This window comes from Grammomys surdaster, unplaced genomic scaffold, assembly GCF_004785775.1.
Source record: "Grammomys surdaster isolate TR1022 unplaced genomic scaffold, NIH_TR_1.0 125953, whole genome shotgun sequence".
Classification (NCBI taxonomy): Eukaryota; Metazoa; Chordata; class Mammalia; order Rodentia; family Muridae; genus Grammomys; species Grammomys surdaster.
The window spans coordinates 5,001,229-5,027,963 of NW_021620773.1; the positions used below are offsets into that span (position 1 = coordinate 5,001,229).

The window sequence follows — 26,735 nt, forward strand, 5'->3', positions numbered from 1 at the left end:
ACTTGATTATTGTCTGGAAATATGGAGGAGGGAGAAGGACATTTGGCTGCCCACCCCTCTACTATTCCCCTCCCTGTCTGTGGCTGACTGCCAACAGGATGAGGGCAGTTCTTCCTGCTGTCTGGCAAGTGTTGATCCCGGATTCCTGCCTCTCAGGTGCCTGGTGGTGAGCAGGAAGGCAGAGGTCTGGGAGTTACCCTGATTGACAGTGTGCACCAGAAGTGCTGGACAAAGTGTGTGTGTGCGCGTGCATGTGCATGTGTGTGTGCGTGTGTGCATGTGTGTGTAGGGACTCCCCTCCTCTGCCTCTCTTCCCTGCTCTGAATTTCGCCAAGCCTAAACCTAATAACAAGTGCTACCTTGTTATTAGGACACACAGATATCGATGCCCCCCCCTTCCCTTCCTAACCCCCATCCTCTCTCCAGAGGCTTCAGCTGCCATCTCTTTGGCAGTGTCTTGTAAGACTCAGCTAGCTGCATGGTTGGCTTCCTCCTGACAGAGAAGCATCAGGGAGAGCCGGCTCATTCCCCAGTCCCTCCCTGTCAGATGGCCCTATGTGGAAAGCTTTGTAGACTGTCTTGCTTCAGACAGAGGCCGCTGTTGCAGGGAGGACTGGTCTCCAGGGAGTGAGCAGTGCTTGTCTAGTTGAGCACCCGTTGCAGACATTTACAGAGTGCTTGCTATATGCCAGACCTGTTGTTCAGTCAAACATTACCCTGTCCGTGCGAGCAAGTGACCCAGGTCACTTCATGTATTCTCTTTAGTTGATATGTAGGAATTAGCAGGATTCCCTTCCCGTCTTCCATCATCAGCATGGGGGCATGTAACAGGAGCGTGTAACAGCCTCTGCACCAGGTTACATCCCTGGGGCTACCAGAGCTGACCTATTAGAGATACTTAGGGTATGATGTGTCCATGCTGGGGCAGGTAAGTGAGGCCACTGGGGATCTGTGGACCCTCGGCTCCCCTGCAATGACAGTGGACCCATTGGGTGCAGTCAACTGACTTCTGAGGCGCTCAGATTTCCTCTTCATCAGCACAGTCGTTTCTAGAAGGATGATAAAGGGACAGTGGGCACATCTGTCATCTCTGGGAGATGTGACGAGCATGAGGCTAATTTGATTCTCTTCGGGTACTGAAAAGCATCATGCTATTTCCCTAGAGATAAAACTAATTAAGGCTGATTACTTCTCCCCGATCCTCTTCTTCCCCTCTCCTCCATTTTTTTTTTTTTTTTTTGGCCTTTGAAGCGCTCGCTTTTCTTCATGGAGGTAATTGTGCTCATTTATTCACGATGAAAGCAATGCTGTCGTCACACAGCTTTCATTTCTTGCTTCTCGGTAAGCTGAGCTGGAGCTCCAGGCCTCCTCATGGCGGGGTTGGAAGTGGCCCAACTGTGCTGGGAGCCCTGGGCTTCCTGTGTTGCAGGACAGGAGGCTCAGGAGGGGCCGACAGAAGGAAGGCATCCGTTACATCTCAAGAAAGGCTCCTTGGATTCACCGGGAGATGTAGTTCAGATAGCTCTCCTGAGTTTCTGACTCCACCCTGGCTTTAGAGTGTGCCCAGCCCATGAGCACCTGGATCCCGGTGGTTTTTCTGAGAGAAAGGTAATGGCATGTCCCTGCTGACACATCTCTGCTTTGGGACCACAGTCGGCTTTAACAACTATCTCTTAGATGGAAAGGAATGAGAAGACTTCTGATGCGGGCTGGATGTGTATTGAGTAGTCTCTTATTTTCTCAGCCCCGCTGGTGAGATGGCCCAGCAGGTAAAAGCACTTGCTACCAAGCCTAAAGACCAGAATTTGAACTCTTGGTACCCACACAGCGGAAGGAATGAACCAACTCATACAATGTTTCTCTGACCTCCACACATGCTCCCCAATAAATAAATACATTTCTCAGCCTGGTGGTGGTGGCATAGGCCTTTAATCCCAGTACTCGGGAGGCAGAAGAAGGTACATCTCTATGAGTTTGAGGCCAGCCTGGTCTACAGAGTGAGCTTTAGGACAGCCAAGGCTACACAGAGAAACCCTGTCTAGAAAAAAAAGAAAGTTATTTCTCAAGACCATAAACAAATGCAAGCTTGTTTCTCTCTATGACTGGCTTCTCGGTCTCCACTTGGAGGACAGCATTTTGGTTTTTGTTAAATACTTTTGTATGTGGCTATGGACTCCCATGTGGCTCCTCTTAATTCAATCCGATCACCCCATCTCTTAGCTTCCTTATCCACAGTCTTCCTGTCTGAACATGCTTCCTCCTGTCCATCTGTGTATCCTCTGCACCCCTAAATCCACTGTCCCCTGCTCTGGGAAGGTTCTAGAAGGTTCTTTTGCATCTTCTCAGTGGAAACCTTTAGATTTCTTCCTTAAAGTTCCCATATACCCTCTTTATCCACGGTTCCACTCTCCCACAGGGAGGACTCCATCATGTTGTCTGTGTCTCAGTCAGCAGTGACTTGGAGATCGTTGGGAGTGAGCACTTCAGATCCTCTGGTAGAAAGTTCTTCCCCACCCTCAGGGCTGCAGCCTAGAAGCCCACTGTCCCTTGCTTCCATGTTCACTCACTGCTGACCTCCCAGAACAAGCTGCCCTCTCTCACTACAGACCCTTGCGTCTCAGGTGCATCTACCCCTCTAGGGGTTCCCTGAATTTCCCCTCCCGCCCCTGTGTGTCTCTGCTAGGGATTGGTGACCTCCTCCCTGCTGCAAATGATCTGTGGGGACGGAGGCACTGTGCTGACGGGACCCTGTAGGGTCTCATTCCACATGGCTGGAGACGTGTCCTTGAACCTGACATTTGTTGTATGCTGTGGTCAGAGTGACATCTTTGCTGCTTTTGCTGCTTAGTGAGAAGAGACGGGATCCTGTCTGTCTCCAATGTCCCTTCCTGGTCATTAAGGTCCTTTGGGTTTTGGGCCTGTGGCCAAGCTCCAAATTGAGTTGGGGCCCAGTACTGCAGGCTTCTGGGCATTTCTAGAGTGGCTCCTCTGCACCCCCTTCTCCCTCTTTCCCTCTCTCCACTTCAGGGAGACCTGGGAATAGCTACCTAATCATCTTCTCTCCCCTGGGGTACATTCCTGAAAGACAGCTTTGATGTCGGCAGGAGGGGTGGGTAGTTCAGCTGCATCCAGATCTGAGAGGGGAGGGGTGGTCACTATCACAACTCAAGCTAGCCTTGGGTGTCCCTAACTTGATCCCTGTTCTTAGGGTCCCTCCACCCCTTGCTGCTTGTCCTCATTCAGAGCGTGTTTCAGCAAATCTAAACAAATGGTGCATGCACAGCTGTTGAATACAAAGCTGCCGCCCCAGCCCTGGGCCATGAGCTCCTCTGTTTTCTATCCATGGTGTGCTCCCTACTGATGAGTGCTCCCTAGGAGGAGGTAGGGCTTGAGGAACCCTCCGTGGTATTCAGTTTGAACTTTGTACCAGTTCCTGAATACTCTCCCGCTTGCTTTAAGAGACTCCTCAGACGGCAGGAAGCTCCTGAAGCTGAGGGTGTTTTGTCTAGGTTCAGAGTGATTGCAAAAACGCAATCACCTGTGTGTATATAGGAACAATTTTAAAGTAAATGCTGGCTCTCCTCTGCCCTAGTTATAAATATAGACATTATCCAGCTCCAGTTAGTTTGGGGTAGAGTGCTTAGTGTCCCTGTCTCCATGGGGACACCGTGCCAGGTGCTCCCATCAGAAAACCCCATGTCGTGTGGTGCATTGCCTCTGATCTTTGTCCTGATCCTGCAGAAAAAAATCTCCTTGAGCACAGGGAGGAGGGCGCCCAGAGAGCTGAAGTCTACAGGGTACATCTCAGCTGCGCTGGGAGTGGCCTAGTCCTCTAACATTAGTCCTTAATGTGGGGGATAATTGTCAGTTAAAGCGAGAATCGTTACATTGCCCGTAATTAAAATCTCAGCTAGAGCAGCGAACACTTCGAGACTCTGGGAGAGATATTAGCTTTTCTTCGTCATTGCGTACTTAACCTGTTGCTCTGGCTCTTTATAGAATTGCAACACGAAGTATTTCTCTCCTGTGCCGTCCTGAAGTCAGGTGTTACTGCACTTCTGTGACCTTGTTTTTCACTAAGTCCTGTCCTTAGAGATCCAGGTGTGGGCAGGTCCAGCCCGGAAACTCCTGCTGTCTGGGAACTTTAACCCCAAAAGCCAGGGCTAGGACTGAAGGGGACTGAGCATCATGGGCAAGTGTCAAGCACTGCTGACTGGCCTCCAGGATGGCCCTCCCACTAACTCCACATCCTCTTGTGGCTGGTGATACCAGCACCTGGCTTGAGTTGCCCTAACCCCAAATCTGAAATCTGAAACGTTCCAAAATCCAAAACTTTTACATGCACCAACATGTTGCCAAAGTAGAAAATTCCATGTCTGACCTCGCGTGATGAGTTCCAGTCAGAATGCAGGTGTGTCTAAAAATTTGTATAAAATCACCTCGAGGCTACATGTCAAATGTGTACACGAACCATAAATGAATTTTGTGTTTAGTCTTGGAACCCATCCCCAAGATCTTGTTATGCGTATGCAGAGGTTCCAAAATTTAAAAAAAAAAAAAAAAGAACCCAAAGCCTAAAACTTTCTGATCCGGAGAATGCTCTTTCCCTTTCTCTGAACCAAGGTCCTCTGGGGAGTTGATGTTGACCTTTGAACTCATGATCCTCCTGCCTCAGTCTCCTGAGTGCTGTGATTTCAGGCTTATGCCACCATGCTTGGCCTTCTGGCTATGGAATAAGAGATCTGGGTTTGGATTAAAGGATCTACACAGCCTATACTCCCACCAGTGAGTTAAGACAATTGAGCCATGTTCCTTTATGTTTCCGAAGGCCCTGAAGGCCATTGTTGAGGTATGCCCAAAGAGGTGTACCACCTGACAGCTGCAAGGGTGGGTGCTTCCTGTCTCCACTGGACTTCTTAGCCACTTGATCTATGCTGCATTGCTACTGTCTACACCTCTCCACAGTACATGCTTCCTGTGTGATGGTCTAAATTCTCTCTTACACGACATCAGCCACTGGATTAATGAATCCAGAATCCTACATCTCCTCCTCTGAACTCGCCTATACCTGCAAGAGCCCATGTCTAAATAAGACCTACTCACTGGTGCCAGACTTAGGCAGCACTAGACCATCACTTCGGGGAGCAGAACTTACTTTGCCCCATGAGTCCTCATGCTTCTTGCTCACCTGTGTGTGCGTGTCAAGTTCCTGCCTGGTTCAGGTACACTCTTGCTAAGAGGCAGTTTCCTGACCATGGTTGTCCACAGGAGGTCTGAGCTAATAGCAAGAGTGACCTGAGGCTTGTCAGTCAGCTTGCAGATGGTCAAGGAAGAGTGAGTAAGAAAAGGAGAGTTAATAGGGACGTGACTGTCTGGTCAGTCCTGTACCTGGTGTCTCTGTCATGGGTGAGCTGGGGCCTAGCTCCCCTCACCTAGGTTGTGTGAGTCTCTGTTTTGTCTATTGTCCGTGCCAGAGGACTGCAGGTCATCACAGATGGACTCACTTGAGGATGGGGAGGTCCTTGGGCTCTAAACTGAAGGGTTTGGGCAAGTCTGCCTCCTCTTAGAGGCCCCGGTGAAGAGCCTGCTTTCTCCTCAGCCTCAGGAGCTACCTGTGTTGACCTTTGCAGCTTCCACCCTTGCATCCCACACTCCATCCTCCCCACCCGTTTCCCAAAGAATGCTGTGATGGCTTTGTCTCTTTTCCCAGTAACCCAGGGTGACCTACCTCTCATGGACCTCAATCTGCAGAGTATGTAAAGGCTCAGTTCTCAGGTGTGGGGTGCAATCTTCTTTGGATCCATAATTTTCTGATTGCTACCTCTGGTCCCACCAGCACCTGGCACCCACTGGGTTGTCAGTAAAAAATTTGCTGAGGGCATAAGAGAGCTACCAGACCCTGTGACTTCAACGTGTGGCCAGGGCTTGGCTGTTCCCCCTCTTTTAATGCCACTGTGGAACTCTGACCTTCAAGCTTCCATAGAGAAATTGAGCCTCTGACCTGAGTGGTGACCCCAGAGGACTTTAGGGAAGGCAACCCTTTGCCAGTCTCCGCCCCATCCATCTTCCCCATAGCATCAGACAAAGCCCCTCTGTCTTGCCTGGAACCATAGGGGCCAGAGCAAGAGCTATGAAGGCATTGATTCCAAGCAAGAAGTTTGCAATAGACCTATTCAGAGGAAACCTTCCTCAGCACATCACTGTGTAGGGAGGAGTCCCATGCTGAGGGAAGTCTTCAGCATCCCTGCTCCCGCTGGGTACAGGCTTCTGAAGACTGATACACCAGTGTGTGTGTGTGTGTGTGTGTTTGTATGTGTGTGTCCGTGTGTGTCCGTGTCCGTCCATGTCCCATCTGTGTCCTGGGTAGTTCTGTCTGTGGAGGCCTTCGAGTTCCCAGTTGGCCGCTGTGCCTGCTCTATGTAATTCAGACTTCCAGCCAGACCCCACCCCGCAGGACAAAGGCCTCCCAGTCAGTCTCAAGGTCTCCCTTCCTTGCCCCCTCCTTCCCTCCTGTCTCTGTTTCTGTCTGTCCCTCCCTTTCATTCTCTCTCATTCCTTCCCTTCCCCTTTCCTTTGGTCCCTGTGTCTCCAGAGCACCTGTCTGATAGCAACTGCTAAATACCATGTTAAAGGGCCACTGAGATGGCTCAGAGGGGCAAAAGTGCTGCTTAACACAAGCCTGGCAGCTTGAGTTTGACCTCCAGAACTATGTAAAGGCAGAAGGAGGGAACCAACCCCGTGAACTTTTCTGCTGACTCTACTTTGTTCACTGAAGCATGCTCTCTCTAACCTACACACACAATTAAAAAAAGAAAAAAGAAATTGTGTTAAAATAGTGGTTCTTAATGCTGTAGTCCTTTAATACAGTTCCTCATGTCGTGGTGACCCCCAACCATAGAGTTATTCCCTTGCTCCTTCATAACTGTAATTTTGCTACTGTTATGAGTCATAATGTAAATCTCCGATAAGCAGGATATCTGATAATGCAGCTCCAAAGGGGTTGCGACCCACAGGCTGAGAGCCACCGTGTGAAAAAAATTCATAAGCACATTGCATGCTGTCACTTGGGCCATCTGTCCCTGCGTCATAGTTTTCCAATCTCCGGGGCTTCTCTCTGAGTTCCTTGCACTGAAGGGAGAGCTCCAGGGATCAGGAAGTGGGTACGTCCTCTGGCAGCCTTCCTGTACACCACACACAGTGGATTATCTCTCGTCTCCTCTGCCTGGTGGCTTCAAGGCCACAGAGGTGGCTATATTCATGGGGGTGTATGTTCCAAATGTCATTGGAGTCCAGGACCCAGTGGAAGCTGCTCAGAACACAGGCTCCGTGTGACACCTCCTCTTCCCTCAGGCTCTGCAGGCCCTGACCCTCAGACAGGCAGGTGGCTTCTCAAGGCAGGGAACAGTGCTGGTAGGTGGGGAGCTGATTCTTTGCCACTGGAATGCATTTTTTATTTATATATATATTTTTAAAAATGGGTGTGATCGGAGTTCTAAGAATTTGCTTCAAAGACAGTGAAGTCATCAGAAAGAGACAGACCTTGGACAAGCCCCAGCACTGTGGCCTCTCCTGGCCTCAGGGCTTCCTGCTCCCACCAGCTACCCCCTTCTCCTAGGAGCCTTGGGGAGGGGCAGCAGGTGTCTGGGCCCTCTGTTGAGACCTTCTGGGTAGCTTGGCCAGCAGGGAGGGGCTGGGCCACCTGAGCTTGTGGTACTTGGAGACTGGGCTTCAGTCCCCCAGGAGGTGAGAAAGTCAAACAAAGCTGGAAACTCCCAAGGGGAAAGAGAGGACAGACTAGAACCTGGCAGTCTGCCTGGAGTAGGGAAGGGGGGAGGGAGGGGAAGGTTAGAGCGACAGTTGCCTGGAGGGGCGGAGTCAGGGCCTGGAGTGACAGCAACACTCTAGGACCTATGCCAAATGAATTCTATTCCCTCACCCACCCTCTGGGTACTTGAGATGGCTCCCCAGCAGGAGTGACTGGTCTTCCTGCTTCTGGGATAGATTTATAGCCCGCAAAACAAGAGCCGTTGACTGGTTTTTGGACAATGAACCTCTGTCCAGGGCAGTGGTGCTTTGCTAGTTTGATAGCAGGCCTGAGGCTCGAACCATCATCTCCTATCTCCCGACACCTTATAATGGTGCCAATCCTGGATGTTTGCACACTCCAGACCCATCCCTGCAGACTCCATACAGACACTGCTGATGCGGGCTTGGGTTACCCTTGCAGCCGTGTGATCTGACACAAGTTCCGACCGTCCCTGGGCCTTCAGCATATCGAGGCCTGTCTAGAAGAGAACTTGTTTGGTGACTGGCACAGACTGTTCTGTGACACAGCTGCTCTCATGGTGCTTACAGCATTGTCAGGCCTCGGTGTGGCCCTGGAACAGCCAGAGAGCAAGCATCAGTGGCTAGCCCTGTCAGTCTGCTGATCTCTGAAGTCTCCTTTGCAAAGCAGGCCTGCAGGATGCCCTCTCTCACATCTCTACTGCAATCTGAGGTGTCCTGGAACCTCATTGACACAGGCACTGGCTGGCTGGGCGTAACCACTGTGCAGCCCCTGTGTGAGGTGGGGCTTTGCTGACATGACTTTCTTTTCCACTTCATCTCTCCAGAAACATGAGGCAGGAGAGTGGGAGGCTGCTGTGTGGCACCAGGAGAGGACTTCAGCTGGTCTGTGGTGGGAACTATTCTGCATGTGTGTGGATACCATGTGTGTGCTTACATGTGGGTATATCAGAGGCTAGAGGGTCTTCCTCAGGTCTGTTCAGAATCTTTGGGCTTGGTGGGTATCCCAGGTCCAACCTCATGACCCACCAGGGTTAAGGGTCTGCTCTGCCTGAGCGCTACACCCTGGCCACACCCTCCTGGGCACACCTTCTCTCTACCTCCCCTCTCACTGTCCCTAGCTTTCTCATCGCCCTAGGATGTGCTTTTAGACTCAGCTCATCTTTTCTATTTTCCTAAACATTTGGCCTGTTTATCTAAGAGACCCCACAGCCGCAGGTAGCAGCTTCATTCTTACAACCCCAGTGTCTTAAAGTGTCCCGTGACGGGCAGTTCATTGAACGAGCAGGCGGGTGGATGGATAGAGTACGTAGAGTAGGTATGGAGGGATGATGGGTAGGTGGATGGATGGGAGATGGATAGCTGGGTGAAGGGATACACAGAGCAGTGGGTGGAGGAAGGTACACGGTAGGCTCGTGGATTCACGGAAGGATAGATCAGTGGATGGAGGGAGGATGGGTGGACGAAGGTGGATGTGTGGTGATTGAGTAGGAAAAGGGACGAGTAAGTGGGTGGAAACGTGGAAGGATGGCTCAGATGCTTAGTGCTCAGTGACTTCTCACGGACACATGCCTTTCAGTGTCCCAGAATGCCGCTCTGCCCATCACAGCCCTTCCTGTGGTAGTGGAGCTTCTGCACGGTGGCGTTGCACAGTGGCTTGTGTCATCTTTGCTAGGACACGAGGTTCCTTCCTGGGCCTGAGCTCTGATGGGGCTTCAGGCCACTCCAGGGATCTGTGTGTTTATGACCTGACTTTGAGTGATCTGTGCTCAGCTCCCAGCTTCGAGCCCTTCCTCGCTGTGTTCCCCACCCGCCCTGCTGGTTCTCAGTTCTGCCTGAATTTGCCAGTTTCCAAGTGTGTCTTGGGTCTGAGCTTTACTTTTGCTGCCTCTGGAAATTCTAGTTTTTCTAGTTTAAAGCTCTTAAGTCTTTATTAAAGGAGAAAGGATTTGTCTTTTTTATTTAGTTAAAAAACGTAAGTTGATGAAAGTTCACCTTCCCTTCCAGGGGTGCACTTTGCCTTCTTTAAACTGCTTCTCTGAAGCTGGGCCAGGCCTTCTGCATTGCTAGTCCCGCGTGTGGTGCACTGACGTGGGTCTCGGGGCCAGCAGCTCCCCGTCTCTTCTCTCAAACTGAACACGAGTACACTCTGCTCGGTGGCTTCCCTGGGCCTGCGTCCTTTCACCTCCTAGAGCCTCCAAAAGCCTCCTGACCGCTCTCACGTACCAGCCAACTCCTTCCTATAACAGGCAACCCATTTGCCTAAGTCCTATGACTTTTGCTTAGACCGAGGGTCAGTATCTCTGACAGTTCTAGCTTGAGTCTCTGGGCAGAAGGGACATTACTGACGCACATCTAGATAGGCCACTTATTCAGTGATAGGACATGTATGAGACTTGGGGCTAGCCTGGCGACAACTCCGGGGTCTTTTCTGCAGAACTCTGCCCATTCTTTCTCCATGGGTTTATGTGTATGCAGCCTTAACCAGGCTAAGGCCACTGTCCCTCATGGCCAGGGTCCTTGTGGCATGCTTTGCATTATTGAGCTCAGCGACCAGGTTGCCCAAGCTAACCTTAGCTCAGTGTAGGTGGAGGGGGCTACCTATGAAATGGGTGTGCAAGGGCAGATGTGGGGAGGCATGCCCCAGGGTAGAGAACGACTCAGCAAGCAGCATTTGCCTCCAAGTAGAACACCTGGATGTTCAGGGAATGTCAGCTCCTGAACTGTGAAATCTTAGAAAAAGGACAAACTTAAATCATGACAGTAAGCCCTGAGAAGATTTATTTCATCAAAGTGGAACTGTTTGATACAGTGTGGTAGAAGGCTAGGGTCAAGAGCTCTAGGCCATAGAGTGGCTCTGTATCAGGAAGAAAAAGGATAGACCAGAGAGGGCTCAGCAGGTAAAGGCATCTGCCACCAATCAGCCAAGCCTGACAACCTGAGTTTGAGTCCAGCACCAATAGAAAAGCAAGCAAGCAAGGGTGGGTGGAGATGGCTCAGTGGTTAAGATGTCCCCGTTCATAAGACCAGGGTCAATGGCTCACAACAGTCAGTATCTCTAGCTCCAGACTGGCTAACACCTTCTTCGGGCCTTCTTACACACACACACACACACACACACACACACACACACACACACACAGAGACAGACAGACAGACAGACAGACAGAGAGAAAAAAACATGTATACACCCATGCATGTACACACATATACACACAGAAACATATGCACAGAGGGAGAGAAATATACACATAGACACACACACACACACAGAAAGAGAGAGAGAGAGAGAGAGAGAGAGAGAGAGAGAGAGAGAGAGAGAGGTACACACACATGCATATACATACAGAAACACAGAAACATATACACACATATACACAGAGAGAGAAATACATACACACACACAGAGTCATCGAAAAGACCAAAGCAAAGCCTGTCTTTTGAAGTTGCTTTATGAGATGCAGGACTTGCAGACATTGACCTATGTCATTCTCGTGGGCTAAAATGACTTGCAGAATTAGAAGCTATCACTGCACAGGTCTCAGGTGTATGCTGTCAAGTTGGCAGCTCCATGTTGGCAGTGTTTGGAGCACGCACACACTGTCAACTGAACACCCCCACCACAGGGCATCTGACTAACCTCATGCAGGAGAAGCCATGTGGAAGGTTAGTGCAAGGCCTCAGTGAGCCAAGATGCACCTCTGATGCACTAGCAAGAGTGGCTGCTGCAACCAGAGTTCTCATAGGAACATCAGAACAGACCCTACGTTGGCTCCCAAGGGTCTGGAGTTTATTCAAAGAACCCAGAGATGAGGCTCTATCCTGGGCTAGTGTGGTTTGTCTTCAGCACAGTGACCACAGCTCACAGTGCCTTATATAAAAGCAGTGTGTTTAACCCTATAGTTAATTCTTTGTATGGCTATCTACCCACACTGCTTGGATCAGTGGATGAATGATGTCCGCTCTGTAACCTACCGTTAGCTCATGCGTGAATCATTGCCTTGGCTCTGGGAAGCTCTGGTGTTGTATGATTTCATCCCACAAACACCCGCCAGTATCTGCTGCATGCCCAGCTCTCCTCAGACACCCCCTCATTATGGGCACTAGTCCAGCATCCTAACATGCAAGGCACCCACTGTGTACCAGATGTTCTCGGACTTGGCCCTAAAACGAACCCTATGGCTGCACTACTACCCCATGTTTCCACATAGTGGTGTTCCCAGCAGGTGGAGCTGGGAAGGATCCTGGGGTTCTGGGCCTGCTCAGAGTGCAGTGAAACTTCCTGCTGGGTGAGCCACAGTTGAGGACAGGCTTGGGGAGGGGACATAGGGCAGTCTTCAGAAACTGAGGGAGAGACACCTCAGTTCAGCTATCAGTCGGTTTTATCGTCAGTGACTGGACAGCTGTGAGGCTCCTGTAGTGATGTTCTGGGTGCTGGGATCCTGGCTGGAGGAACAGTACAGCTATGTTAGAGCCAAGAGTGTGGGGCAAGTGATCTGGGTCTGTACTTTTGAGGGCCAGGGGTGTGATAGGGTGACATCTTTGTGGAGTAGTGGCATATTAAGCCAGTGGATGAGTGTGTTCAGAGACCAGCACTGTAGGAAACGGTCTTTTGTGTCACAAGCAGAGCAAGAGGCTTTGAGAGTCAATGGAACTGGTGGTCTGAGGTGCATATTTGGGGTGCTTGGGTTTGAGGTGACAGTTCGGGCAGTGGGATGGGGGCACCGGATGTGAGAACGGTAGAGGAGGGAGGGGAGGGCCAGTGGCGTGCAGGTGTCTCCAAGATTCAAAGCCTACCTCCCTGGGCAGATGGTGGATCTCTGAGTCTAAATGGGGGGACCCAGAGAGAAACAGGCTGGAGAGGGGAGGGCTGAGCTGGAGGTGCCAGGAGACAATGGGAGGAAGTTAGTACTGGATGGGGTAGGCTTATTTGGAAGGGCTGAGAGAGGCTATAGGCAGGAATTGGGTGGACTGTTGACTGGGCCCTGAGATATACAGCCTTCTGCTTGGGAAGGGAAGAGAAAGTCTGGAGGACCATCCCCTGAGGGAGGGCTGAAACACAGCCTGGGAAGCCCTCCCTCCCCAACCCCAACCCCAGTCTCAGAGCCTTCCTCTTACAGAGTCCACACTGGACAGACATCAGTTCTGAGACTAATAGCCACTGTATAGGTTGAGAGCTCCTCACATCCTGTCTACACAGAAGCCAGCGTGTGGCCTCACTGGAAAACCGGGGCTTTCTAGATGCAGCCAGACCCTTGAGGTGGAGTCATGTGGGTCTTAAGGTGGACCCTCCTTCATTTCCAGGGTCTTTAAAATATAAAGTTGTGTTGGCAGGGACTAGAGACTTTGGGGCCTCTTCTGGGTCTTGGAGAGGAATTCCTGGGTCCTGAGAGAGGAAGAGAACCCCATGCTCAAGTGATTGGATTGGGCTGCCAGGTCTGCAATCCCATTACTAGGTGGGGCTGGAGTTTGGAAGGTCTTACAGGACAAGGGCTGCCTTTCTCTTCTGCTGGGAAAGTTTGGACAATCCCTTGAGCCTGGATCCTCCAAGGGCTGCTACTCTCAGGCACTGGCTGGGATCAGGGTGAAGGCAGTGCCCCTTTGTCTTCATGGTTTAGCGAGCATAAGGCCAGAGTGTCTCTTAGGCAGCTTTGTTCACAGAATGTGCTGGGCTTCACTGTGCATGGGCTAACCTGGCATACAGTAAAGCAAACCCTCCTGAAGGGGGAAATTTAAAGTGTCTGAAGGAAGAGAGAGATAGCTTAAGTTGCAACTTCAGTGATGGCCCCTCACAAGGGTTGTGTAGAAGGCTGTGAGCACTGACTGACGTGTTTGAGTGTGAGAGTGTGGGGACAGGGGAGTTCATAGGTCTGTGAGGTGAGTGTGCCTGAGGAGAGGATAGGTGTGAGCATGGATGTTTGAGACTGAGTCTGAGACTGTGGGTGTAAGGATGTACATGCTGGTGTGTTTACAGACGTGAACATGAACGTGTTTGTGAGGGTCTAATGGTTTGAGTGTGTGGCCCATAGGATGGTGTGAGTGTGTGCAGGTGTGCGTGCAAGCACAGGAACTCAAAGGTTCCGGCAGGGTGGCCAAGCTCAGGGCCATGTCAGGCAGGGCCCTGGGATCGAGAAGTGACTGGGAGATGAAGTGTCCACTGTGGTGGACCTGAGACGAGCAAGCATCAACCGGTGGCTGTTTCTTACCTGCGTCTGCACACCGGCAGCGTCTCCCTGTGCGTTTCTCTGGGCCCATCTCAGCTAGTACAGAACTGGCAGGTGGATGAGATCACACTGTCCTGACCTGAGCCTGACCTGGCCCGGCCTGGCAACAAAAGCACTTAGGGTCTCTCCATGGGTGGGTCTGAATGGCTGTGAAGGTGTCTAGTGGGTTAGTGGTCTCAGCCGCCTTCTGTCTCAGCAGACTTGTTTTCTGGGCTACAGAAGCAACAGCTTGGGACTCAGTTGGGTCTCAGCCTGAACACATTCAGTAGAAGAGGGCTCTCAGGGGATATTTTAGTCCTATAGTCCATCATCCTTGGGTCACCTACAGAGGAAGGTGTTTCTGCTTTTAGGGAACAGTGTCTGCAAACTGGCAGCAAGTTCTGCCAAAGCCCCAGGTTCAGGTATCACTGTGGCATACAAGCCAATAGGCCTGAGCCTTCAGTCAACTGTGTGTCTCAGGGGACATCCACTGTCCACTGGCTCTCCCTTAGTCTCTGTGCTCATTAGTTAGTTAGTCAGTCAGTCAGTCAGTCAGTCAGTCAGTCAGTTAGTTTGTTTGTTTGTTTTGTCAACTTAAGCAAACTAGAGTCACTCGGGAAGTGAGAACTTCAATTGAGGAACAGTCTCTGTTAGACTGGCTTGTCACTGTCACCTCCACGTCCATGGGGCATTGTCTTGATGAATGATTGACGTAGAAGGCTCAGCCCACTGTTGGGTGGTGCTACCCCTGGTTTACATAAGAAAGCAAACTGAGCAAGCCCTGGAGAGCGAGCCAGTAAGCATCCTTCCTCCATGGCCTCTGCTTCAGCCTCTGCCTCTGGGTTCCTGCCTTGAGTTCCTGTGCTGACTTCCCTCAATGACAGACAATAGCTAAAATAAACCATTTCCTCCCCAAGTTGCCTATGGTCAGTTTTTATTATGGGAACAAGGGGTAGGGGGAAGCAAACTCGGATGCTGGGACTGCCTTTGTGTGACCTCTGCTTTCTTCTCCAGGGGAACATTGCCAGGTGAACGTTCGCTCGGGCCGCTGTGCCAGCGGAGTATGCAAAAACGGGGGCACCTGCGTGAACCTGCTTATTGGAGGCTTCCACTGTGTGTGCCCACCCGGCGAGTATGAGCACCCCTACTGTGAAGTGAGTACCAGGAGCTTCCCACCCCAGTCCTTCGTCACCTTCCGAGGCCTGCGGCAACGCTTCCACTTCACCGTCTCCCTTGCGTAAGTGTTTATGGGGTATCCCTTGGGAATATGTTGTGGGGGGTCTGTGTACCTCAGCTTTTTAGGCTCTGCTGGGGAGGCCTGCTCAGTGCTGGCTGCTGGACCAGCTGCTCAAGGGTCAGGCCACTGCCACGATGATGACAGAGGATGTTATTTCAGCATAGGGACAATAGAGCATCTGTGCCAGGACTTCCAAGAGGTGACAGCCTAAATCCCAGGCCTGGAAACTAACCTGGCTACTCTGATTCTGCCCACCAGTCAACACATGGGCATCACTAATATCTCAGTAGCCAGTGGGGCAGGCCAAGGAATCAGACCTCCTGTGCATGTCACAAGCCAGGCTGCTCAGACCCCAGTTCCCCAGCCCTGGTCCTGATCTGTATGTAACAGGCTGATTGTGTGCTGTCCATACCTTCGCCCCCAGAATTTAAACATTACTTAAGAAATTTTCCAATCTATCATTTGGGGCTGGTTTACTTATTAAAATACTTAATACAAGCATAAGAACTGAGTTCAAATTCAAGGCTCCTGTGTAGAAATTTGGGCACAGTAGCACATGCTTGTGATCCCATACCTGGAGAGGCTGAGACAGGAGGATTCCAGGGACTTGCCGTCCAGCCAATCTGGCTGAATTGGTGGGCTCCTGAACACACACGTGCAAATATGTATGCATAAAATACCATATGAACTCACTGGATTCTAGGCATCATAAGCCTGGGATTTGGAGCCTGTGACATTTGCTTAGTTGAAGGAAAACCTAGAATTTCCATTTTGAAGGGGTGAGGCTTTTCCTCAGTGTTTTTGTGCGTGTTTGCAGTAGCTCTTTGCAGCCCATGCTCTCCTGATAGGAGTGTGCTATTCTCTGTCTTTCATCATTCACTGAGCTGCCTTCTGAGGACCAGACCTCTTAGGGCAGACAGAGCAAGAACCTGTCCCTGAGTTCTCTCCCAAAGATGAAGCTGGCCAGCAGTGTCCTTATGACCAAAGGACAAGTGACTTCTCCTTGTTCCTCATCTTCTATGCTATGGGCTAACAAGGTCCTTCTCACTGGGTGAATTGTGGGGAGGTCTAAGGCTGTGGGGTGGTCTGGTCATCAACACTCACTACTCTCCCCACCCTCCACCCCGCCTTCCTCTTGCCTGACAAATGAACAGTGTCTGCCTATGATGGGCACAGTACATCCTGAGCCCTGTACTGCCAGGCTTGGATAATTCTTGTGTTTGCCCCTTTATGACAAGACTCTGGCCTTCAGAAGGCCACCCCTTATGGGACAAGCCTGCAGAGCAAGGGCCCTGCTGTGGGATCCCCCGTGACACAGTATCTACAACAGAGGACTCCCATGAATAGCCACCACCGCCTTCCACATCAGAGAAGTCTCGTGTCGGCTGGTGACTGTATCATGGCATGTGCCGGGTGTGAGCTGGGATTATGTAACCCTGGAGTGTAGTCCTCCCTCCTTGGTATGGCCAGCAGCTCACAGCCACGTGCATCCTGGTGATTCTTGGTGGCTTTTACATATGACTGCCTTAAAACTCGAAGTCACAAGAAAAGAGAGGAAGTTCCCCCAGAATCCTCACAGAAGAGTAGTAGCCCTCCAGTTACATAGTTTTCTGGGGCACACATCCTGGAAGCTGCTGAGGCTCCTCTTACCACAGAGGACGGACCAGCCCGGCTGAGTTTGCCTTTTCTCAGGTGGCTTCTGTCATGGGCCTTCTCCTCTTTCTAGTTTCTGTTTGCCAAGTGCTGGGTCTCCCAAGTGGGCCCCACTCCCAGCCGCCTTTTATCCTCCTTTGTTCTTGGCTCCTTCTCCTCTGGCCCCTCAAGCTTTGGTTTCTATTTCTGTCTTTCCTCATTTTACTTGAAATGTTCCCCCCCCCCCCCCGGCCCGCGGGCCCCCCCCCCCCCCCGTCTCAGTTTCTCTGTCTTTAGCAGTGGATGGTGCTTACCAGGAAGGCACTGTGTAAGAGGGGTTAACCTGGGCACACAGAGTCCAGGATCAGATGTATACCAATAGGTACAAGAGGCTTAGAGTCGTGGCACGCATGCAGAGACATTGGTGCAAAAGAAGCACCTTGGGGTCTCATCTGATCTGTAGCATGAGATAAGCTGCCTGTGGTCTGCCTCCAGACATGCTTGTAGTTGGTAAACAGGCTATGTGTCATCCTTGTGAACATGTAGTGTGTGTGTGTATGTGTGTGTGTGTGTGTGTGTACATGCATGTGTGTTCTCTCTGTGTACGTGTGTGTTCTCTGTGTGTGTGCGCACACCTGTGCGTGTGCATGTGTGTATGATACTAGGTATTTTCTCTAGTTCCTCTGCACTGCATTTTTTGAATTGGAGTCTCTCACTAAACCCAGTGCTTCCCATCTCTACATATTCTAGCAGACCCTGAGGATTCCCTCCCTGTCTTTGCCTCCTGAGATTTGCTGGGATTACAAGTGGCTGTCACGGGTGGCTTTTGACAGGGGTACTGGGGATCTAAACTCTGATCCTCAGACTTGCACCACAAACCTCCATCTACCCAGTCCTTTCCCCACCCCGCAGGGAGTCTTTTCACACGCCCACAGGGAACCATCGTGTTCCCTAAGGCTCTGGTGCACGCATCAGGTTGGCTGGGCCTTCAGCATCTCTTGTGATAAAGGGCTGGGGCCAGATTATTTTCCTGAACCATGGCACTCACTCCCCTGACTGGTCATGTCACTCTGTGTATCTTCATGGCTCTGGGGTCCTTCACTGTGTGACACGCTGCTCCACCCACAGGTTTGCCACCCAAGACAGGAACGCCCTGCTGCTCTACAACGGCCGTTTCAACGAGAAGCATGACTTCATCGCCCTGGAGATCGTGGAGGAGCAGCTACAGCTTACATTCTCAGCAGGTGAGGCTCCTACAGCCACAGAGTGTCTCCAAGGCGCTTCATGGATTAAGCTTATCACTGTCCCCCCGGCTGCTTGGACTTCCAACCCTAATTCTGCATCTCGGAACCTGGCCTCTCGAAGTCAGAGTGCAGGAAGATGTCAGTGCCATGGCAGCCTAGTGCTAATACCAGACAGAACCTGGTTCCTAGGTGGGAATCGGTGATTGAAGTGCAGTGATGTGGGTGGAGAGGTAGATGGCTCAGCAATTAAGAGCACTTGCTGTTCTTGCAGAGGACCTGGGTTCAGTTCCCAGCACCCATGTGGCAGCTCACGACTATTCCTAACTCCAGTTCTAGGGGATCCAGTGCCTTCCTCTGTCCTCTGTATCAGACATACTTATGGTACACATGTAGATATGGAAGCAAAACACCCATACACATAAAATCAAATAAATATAAAAATAGTAATAATAAAAATGAAGTGCAGTGCACCTGTAAATTAATGTGGTGACCGGCATGAGAGGACCAGGCAGGCACAGGTGTGGGGATCAGGCCGTGGGGGTTGAGAGGGGCAAGCCTTCTCTGACTCAGGGCTCCTCTTTTTTCTTTTCCTGTTTTAGAATCTTGCTATCTCTCAGGTTGAGGCCCTCCATTTAGGGGGGTTGGGGGATGGCTTCCAGTGGTGGCCATGCCCAAAGAAAGGGCACACAGCCAGTCTCTCTGAGCTGTATGTCTACACTGCAGCCTGGAAACCTGATTGGAGACCCCTAACCTGTCTCTGGATCTCCCTCTTGCTGCATAGGTGAGACCACAACCACGGTGACACCACAGGTTCCCGGAGGTGTGAGTGACGGGCGGTGGCATTCGGTGCTGGTGCAGTACTACAACAAGGTAGGAGGGTGACTGCTCGCCTGCTCGCCTCCTGCTCAGGCCAGCCAGTGATGGCCCGGTGGCTTTTCTGCATAGGATGATGTTTGTACTGTAAGAGCCAGCACTGTTGGAAGGGAATGGAGGATGTGATGTTAACCAGGGTTCTGTGCATGTAGCCAATGCTTGAACTGAAGCTACGTGGACAGGTAGAGACCCAGATACACTAAGACAGGATGCAGAGAATTTGCAGAGAATCCAGGAGCTGTCCTGAGCTGTGACTCTGTGTGTGTGTGTGTGTGTGTGTGTGTGTGTGTGTCCCCAGCTCTGACTGCATGTCTCGAATGAGCTGTGACTGGATGGTGTGTTCCCAGCTCTGAAGGCAGGTGTCTTGGGTATGTTTTGCAGTTTATTGGCTGTAAGGAAACATACGACCACCACTGTTTTGCGAAGTCATGTGCTTTCCTGGGCTGTGAGTTTTTCGTACACCTCCCCTCTCACACCACCAGTTCTGGGTCTCACCATGAGTCCATGCTGGTCTCTCCTGCTCCTCACTGAGCCCGGCCACAACTCTCCCCAGACTTTTTAAGACCTATGTCTATGTTATATCAGCAGATGAGAGATGAGGAAACCCTTTCTGTGCAACCTGTATGGTGGTGAAGGTATTTTCTAAATTTCTTATCCATGGCACTTCAGGCGTTTGGGACCTGGGATGTCATCTCCCCACTCTTAGGGCGTGGGACTGTCCTTGTCTTCAGTTCTTCCACTGCTTCAAGTCACTGATGTCCTTCTTTCTCCAAGGTCACCCCTTACATTTACAGTGGGCCTCTTTTTATTTCTGAAGATCGCCACAACCACCCTAGATAGATCTAAAGATGGACTCTAAGAGCGGTCTTTGGTTCTCCTCTGTGTCCCTGGCTGTGAGTGGGAGCTGTCTCGTGGTGTAAGCCCAGCCAGTGTAGTCTCTGCAGCCATAATGGTGATGCAGACAGAAGGAGGGGTTGCCATGGCCTGGGGCCAAAGGCTCCCTGGCGACCTTGGGGAACACTGAACTAATCAGGAGTGTCTTAGACTTGGGTAGGACTTGGGACTAACCCCAGACACACCTGGGGAACAGGGCACAGTTGCCAGAGAGAAGAGAAAATCTCTGCTGTCCATGATGTCCTCCCTATTTCAGAAACTTATTTGATCATGAAGTTATGGTCTTGTGGATTTGGGGGCAGTTACTATCAATATAAAGGACATGGCTTGCACATCCCCTGGGCGGCTCACAGTAGCCATGAGAAAGAGTAAGATGTCGTCCCTCCTTTCTATTCTCTCTTCCCAGAATGCACAGCTTGGATAGGCTTTGTTCTTTCTGTGATGTCTTAATTGCTCATTGTTTCCCAGCTATTTCTTTAGGGGTATTTCCCCCATGGTCCTCCATCCCATCATGCTTTGCATTGCTGTCTTAGTTAGGGTTTTACTGCTGTGAACAGACACCATGACCAAGGCAACTCTTATAAGGACAACATTTAATTGGGGCTGACTTACAGGTTCAGAGGTTTGGTCCTTTATCATTAAGGAAGGATCATGGCAGCATCCAGGCAGGAGGAACTGAGAGTTCTCCATCTTGTTCCAAAGGCAAACAGGAGAAGACTTGACTTCCAGGCAGCTAGGATGAGGGTCTCAAAGCCCCCATCCACAGTGACACACCTACTCCAACACGGCTACACCTCCTAATAGTGCCACTCCCTGGGCCAAGCACATACAAACCATCACAATTGTAAATCAACAATTCCCACCTTCTTCTTGCTGCAGAGAAAATGCACCCTGCAACCATCTACCCATGTTGTGGCTAAAGGATAGTCGTGACCTCGAGCACACAAGTGAGGGCTGAGCTCCCATGACTGGGGCACTGGAAGCCTCTGGAGCTTGGATGGCTTTTCTGTGTCCCTGCAGAGGGGGGCGTGGTCACCTGAGAAGCTCAGGCATTTGATTGCTCTGCCCATGCTTTCTGGAGAAACTGGTCAGGTAGCGGCAGATATAGAGCTTCTACAAAGTAGAACACACTTGGTTCAAGGACAACGTGTCTATGGTTTTGTGCCCCAAATACATCCTTCTTTGGGTCTTGATATCTCATGCACTTATGAGTGGAAGGAATGGCAGATAATCCTGCAGAGGGATGCCCTCTTAATCCTGTGAAGGGATGCTGGCCTTGCTGGCCTTGCTGGCCTCTGCTCCCAGGCAGGACATCCAAGAACATCCACCCTGTCACCTTGCTGACTCACCTTGGTCCTGTGGCTTCTCCTATATGTCCTTCCTGCTATATAGACCTTCCTACCCTATGTGGACACTCCCAGTGATTTGTGCTTCTAGAATGTATAGGCCTGTCAGAATGAACCACAGGAACCCCGGGGCATCAGGGAAATACAGGGCATATTTCCTTTCTTGTTTATGTCAGAGACACACATCCAGACTACAGCCTTGCTGCTGAGGGAGGGGTGGGTGCAGGAGCTTGAGCCAGCCTCAGTTTCCCCATTTGAAACCTCTGTAGCTATCTGCTGTGGCCAGAGCAACAGCATGTCCTGTGGCTAGGTGGGGCCTCTCAGCCCAGTTGTGAATTCTCTGTCCTGTGAATCAGTTCAGAGGAGCACACCATTACAAAAGGCTACCTCAAATGGCCCAGAAGAAAGAGGGGCCCCATGCCAGAGGATCAGTAGGTAGATGTGGGTTACTGGAATCTATGGTTCTCTTTCCAGGCTGGGTCCTTTCAACAGCTCCCTCCACCTCCCAATGAACAAACACAGCCCTGAGCATAGGATTAGGCCTTTGCTGGGCTGTTTCCTTCTTTTGCCAGAGGGTGGGTATTTTAGGGAGGAAACCAACCAGTCTCCCTTATAGCCTTAAGCCTCCGTGTGTGGGTTGGGTAGGCCACACAACGGGGAATATTAGCAGAGATTACAGTACCTGTCTGTGGACGGCCCTGATGTTTCTGTCTGGCTCTGCCTCTGAGGTGTCTGCCTTTACCAGTCCAGATGCAGGGACAGACACGCTTTGGATCCGTGGACCTGGGAAGACCTGTCAGGCTGGGAACAATTTCAGGCCTGAGTCCGGGCAGCAGCCTGAGGTCACAGTACTCCAGTGTTGGCGTATTCAGTTTATTATTTTATTGGGTTCTTATACCTCTACCTCCCTTGCAACCCCATTTCACCCCAATTTCTTCTAGCTCCCAATACTAGGTAGGAAATAAAGTAGGCTGGAGTGGAAAGGGGGTATAACCTCTACAGGCTACTTCCTGCTCATTGGGGTCATCAAGTTCTTAGGGGCAAGTCCAGTCTTTGTGATCAGAATATCTCCATCCATAATAACAGCAGCCAGGAGCAGCAGCTTCCTCCTTCGAAGCCCCCCTCTCCCCATTCCTGTCCAGTCTTTGGCATTTATTCCCTCTCTAGAGACTCCAGAATTAAACTATCTACAGCTGCCAAATATCATACTCCCCTAGAGCACGAGACCATCATAGAGAAGGACTTTTACAAACTGAAACAGCCCCATATCCCACACCCGGGATTAAACCAAAAACATGTTCACACAACCTAATTGTGTGTGTGTGTGTGGTTTTGTTTTTTTTTTTTTTTTAAGAAGCCAAAACTCTCACTTCACTCCAGTCTATAAGGGTCAAAGGAGACTCGGAAAGTGACACAGTCAGGGCGAGTCACTTGCTCTGTTGGGTCTCTATATGGGAGTTGTCATTGTCATCTTCATTCCCGGCCTCTCTGTTCCTAGGCCTCTGGCAATAAAATGGAATGATCTCAGGTGACTCAAGATGGCTGTAACACAGTTGCCTGAGGAGAGGTTCCAGATGATGAGGAGTGGGTAAGCCACACTTGGAGGGACTTGAGCCATGTCCTGATGGTGGCCTTAAGTTCCGTGGGTCCAGCAGCAGTGGAAAACCCCTCTGCAGACCCTTCTCTGACTGGCAGTGCTGGTCCTGAACACACTGCACCTGGAGACTTGAGCATCTCTCTGACTCGGCAGTAAGGATGTAGAGTTGACTGCTGGCTGTGATGGTCATGTCTGCTCCACTTTTCATGAGTGCCGGCTTCCTTCAGGCACATCTTTGCCGTGCTTAGTTTCTATCCTGGGCATGCCAGGTCAGCCTGCCAACATGTCTCTGCACAGAGACCTTGGTGCCCTCTGTGGGAACCTTGTGCTCTGCTGGCTGGGGGCGGGGCAGGGGCGGGGCTTCAGAGCTGCCAGGTTGGCTTCTCATCAGGGTCCCCAGAGGAAACAGGTGGAACACACAAACAGGATGATCCAGGAGGGAGGGACCAAGGGCAGGCCAGTGTGGAGCAGCAGGGAGGCCTACTGGCCTAGGGAAAGTGATAGTGGAGCTGTGTGACCGTCCATCCTAGAGGACAATGTTTGTGACCCCAGGGAACCCTCCGCAGACCTTCCCAGGAGTGTGGGCAAAGGCAGTTTGCTCTTTCTTTCTACTTAGTGACATTTTTAGTGAGAACAGCTGTTGGTTAAGTCTTCCTTCAGGGAAATGGAAGAGCTTGATGGAGTTGGTGGTGGATCTAGTGTGGACTTTTTAGAGAAAGCCACTGCTCCTGCCTCTCGGGCTTTACCCAGCCCTTCTCCGGAAGCACTGGGAGATTTCCCTGGGTGGAGATTTGTGGTTATGGCTCCACCGTGACTGCTCCCCCCCCCCCAGGCTTTTGTAGAAACCAGTTAATCGGGCTGGAGAGATGGCTCAGTGGTTAAGAGCACTAACTGCTCTTCCAGAGGTCCTGAGTTCAATTCCCAGCAACCACATGGTGGCTCACAACCATCTGTAGTGAGATCTGATGCCCTCTTCTGGTGTGTCTTAACACAGCTACAGTGTACTCATATACATAAAATAAATAAATCTTTTTTTTTAATAATTATTCATTTGTATTTAAGTTACTGTAAAATTCTGATGTGTGATAATGTTTTTATTTATTTGTAAGTTTTAAAAGATAAAGTTTATAAAATATAACCCACCCCCCCAACTACAAAATCCTCAAAACAAAGAATATTCCCCTAACTTCTAGCAAGATGCTAATTTAGAACCCCACAATGTTAGATTCAGAATTTAACACAGGATTCCTGACTGCCATGTTTACCCAGCCAGTTGTTGAAATAACTGTTTGGGAATTGTTATCTTTCTGAAGTATCCTCAGAGTGTTAGCAAGAAGTTCATTATGTTAAACAATCTGCCTTCTGCAGATTCCCTACATTGGTCTGTGTTTTGTTGTTTGGGGTCAAGCACAAGGATTAACCCCTTTGCTCTATGACATTCCTTCAAATGTTTTTTTTTTTAAATTGGATGTTTCATTTACATTTCATATGTTGTCCCCTTACCCCATCCCCCACCCACCCAGGAACCCCCTATCCCCTCACCCCTCCTCCTTCTTCTCTGTGGATGTAACCCCTACCTACCCCCCCACTCCCAAAATAAATAAATCTTAAAAAAAAAAGTTAAGCATTTCCACCTGTGGCATATGATGGCCAATGTCAGTAAGAGCATTTTAAGTCATTTCTCTGTACTTGAAATGCAGGTTTCAATCCTTTGTTTCTTTTAAGTCACCTTTCAGCACCGGTGTGTGTGTGGTGTTAAAGGAGGAACACTACCCATATCCCCAATACAATAGCATCTGGCTGCTTCCAAAGGAGGCGTGGTCTAGAGGAGAGGAAACCTGCCTGCAACCACTGAGCTGTTGGTCCTCTTGAGCTCCACTTTTGCTTCCTGGGAGATTCTGGCTGCCCTTGCTTTGTTCAGGGAGCCCCAGTGGGGACTGGGGACACAAGCACACCACAAGTCCCACCCTCTTGGATGTCTCAGGGATTGATCTGACTAGGGCTGACACACATGTCAGAAAAGCTAAGATCAGTTAAGCTGCAACTTGGAATGTGCACGTGCATGTATGCATTGGTATTTTGAGACAGAGTTTCTCTCATGTAGCTCTGGCTGTCCTGGAACTCACTATGTAGAACAGGCTGGCCCTACACTCACAGGACTCACCTGTCTCTGCCTCCTCAGTGCTGGTAATAAAGACATGCACACCACTCGGCCCAGCATGTGAATCTTATACACTGAATCGAGACAGGTTTGAGGTTTATAGCTGAACAGGGAAGCAGGTTTACTAATCTCAACAGGTGTCTATAGGGAAGCAGTCTCAGGCTGTAGCCATCCCTACAGAGGAAGCCACACTGATGGTTTCTATACACACTGTTAACATTCCCACATGGATTAGAGGAAGGCTTTTCTATCCCTCTGAGCCTCATCCAGGGAAGGCTTTGCCACTCGGATGGGACTGAGCACTGAAGCTCTTGACTTGGTCATGCCCAAGATAAATCGTACACAACGCTCAGGACTCTGCTCTCCACATGAGGAGCCATTCAGTAGGAACCCTCCCTCCTCACGGCCTTGGTCAGGAAAACAAGGGTATCATCTGCATTTGGCTGTGCCTACCTCAGTTCCTCAGACAACGCCCAGCCCACTGGGGAAGTGAGCTTTATGTGGTCATCTTGGATTCATGGGGTAGTGTGGACTCTTCTGTGGGGTATGCTCACAATGTGGGGAGAAAATGGGGTCTGCGGTCAGGGTGTGACTGCAGGGGGAGTTTTCTTGAAGGGATTAGGAGGTGAGAGGGGCCAGTTGGGTTTCTCACTCTGGCATTTGGGGTCGATGACTCTTAGTTGGGAAGAGGATGTACTGTGTTCCTGGCCGGTACTAACAAGATGTCACAGGATCTATGCCCTACTGAAGATTCAGTCATCTCTAGTCATTACTAAATGTCCCTCCTGGGCCTTCTGCATCTAGTACAGTGACATCACTATCTTGACTGTCATACTGGCCTCCTGCAGCTGACAGGGCTTGTGAAGTTCCTCCCAGATCAGGCTAGTTTTTGGGTGCTTGGGCTCTTCTTGGTCAAGGGATGATCAGAATGGTGATTCTCCTTCTCCCCTTCTTCTTCCTCCTCCATCATTATATCATCATCATCATAATCATCACCATCATCATCCTCATCATCCTCATCCTGGGTAGCAGTTTTAAAATTTTTCCATCAAGTCCATAATAGCCCAGTAAGTCAAGCCCACCAATCCAAGTCCTCAGTAGCAAGTTACAACATCTAGTCTGATTTTCCCTTCGAAACATGAACAAAAGTCAATCTTCCTTTCATAGCTTGTGCATAGCTGAGTCTGCTTCCCAAAACCCTATAATTAGGGAGTAAATGTGTGATCAAGCAAAGTGCGTCAGCTGCGAGAAGGTAATGGTGATACTACATAGATGTGATCTTGGTAGAAGAAAAAGAGGAAGAGAGAGGGGGAGAGGAAGAGGGAGGGCAATCGAGCATCGTACAGGAACTGCAAACATTGGGGGTTGGAGATAGATGCTTCAGGTGTTCAGAGCACGTGCATGGCAGCTCACAAGCATGGGTAACTCCAGTTCCAGGGGATTCGTCATTCTCCCGTTCTTCCCGACACGGCACATTGAGTGGTGCGCACACACGTGCAGGGAAAACACCCACACACATTTTAAAAACATCTCAAGGGCTTGCAAAATATTGTTTTCAAATGATCATAAATCAGACTGACATGCTGAATGTCAGTATGGGTTGCGATGTTTTCCTTGTCTACATAAATCTGCCGAGGAAGGATTACCATGTGTATCTTCGCATATTCAGGTGGAGTGTGTTTCTGGTACAAAAACCAGAGTCCATTTTATGAGACAAAGGGCTCTAGCAGAAAGGTACTCTTCTTCTCAGGACCAACACCCCC

General features: G+C 50.4%; 1 protein-coding gene across 1 annotated transcript in view; it reads left to right on the plus strand.

Annotated features, from left to right (window-relative positions):
• The window catches only part of Celsr1 (cadherin EGF LAG seven-pass G-type receptor 1), a 135,221-nt gene that overhangs the window by 59,701 nt on the left and 48,785 nt on the right, over nt 1-26,735 (plus strand). Inside the window, exons 3-5 of the mRNA XM_028753680.1 lie at nt 15,003-15,225; nt 17,986-18,101; nt 18,883-18,971. Of these exons, the coding sequence (XP_028609513.1) occupies nt 15,003-15,225; nt 17,986-18,101; nt 18,883-18,971 (428 nt within the window). The remainder of the gene's footprint in view (nt 1-15,002; nt 15,226-17,985; nt 18,102-18,882; nt 18,972-26,735) is intronic.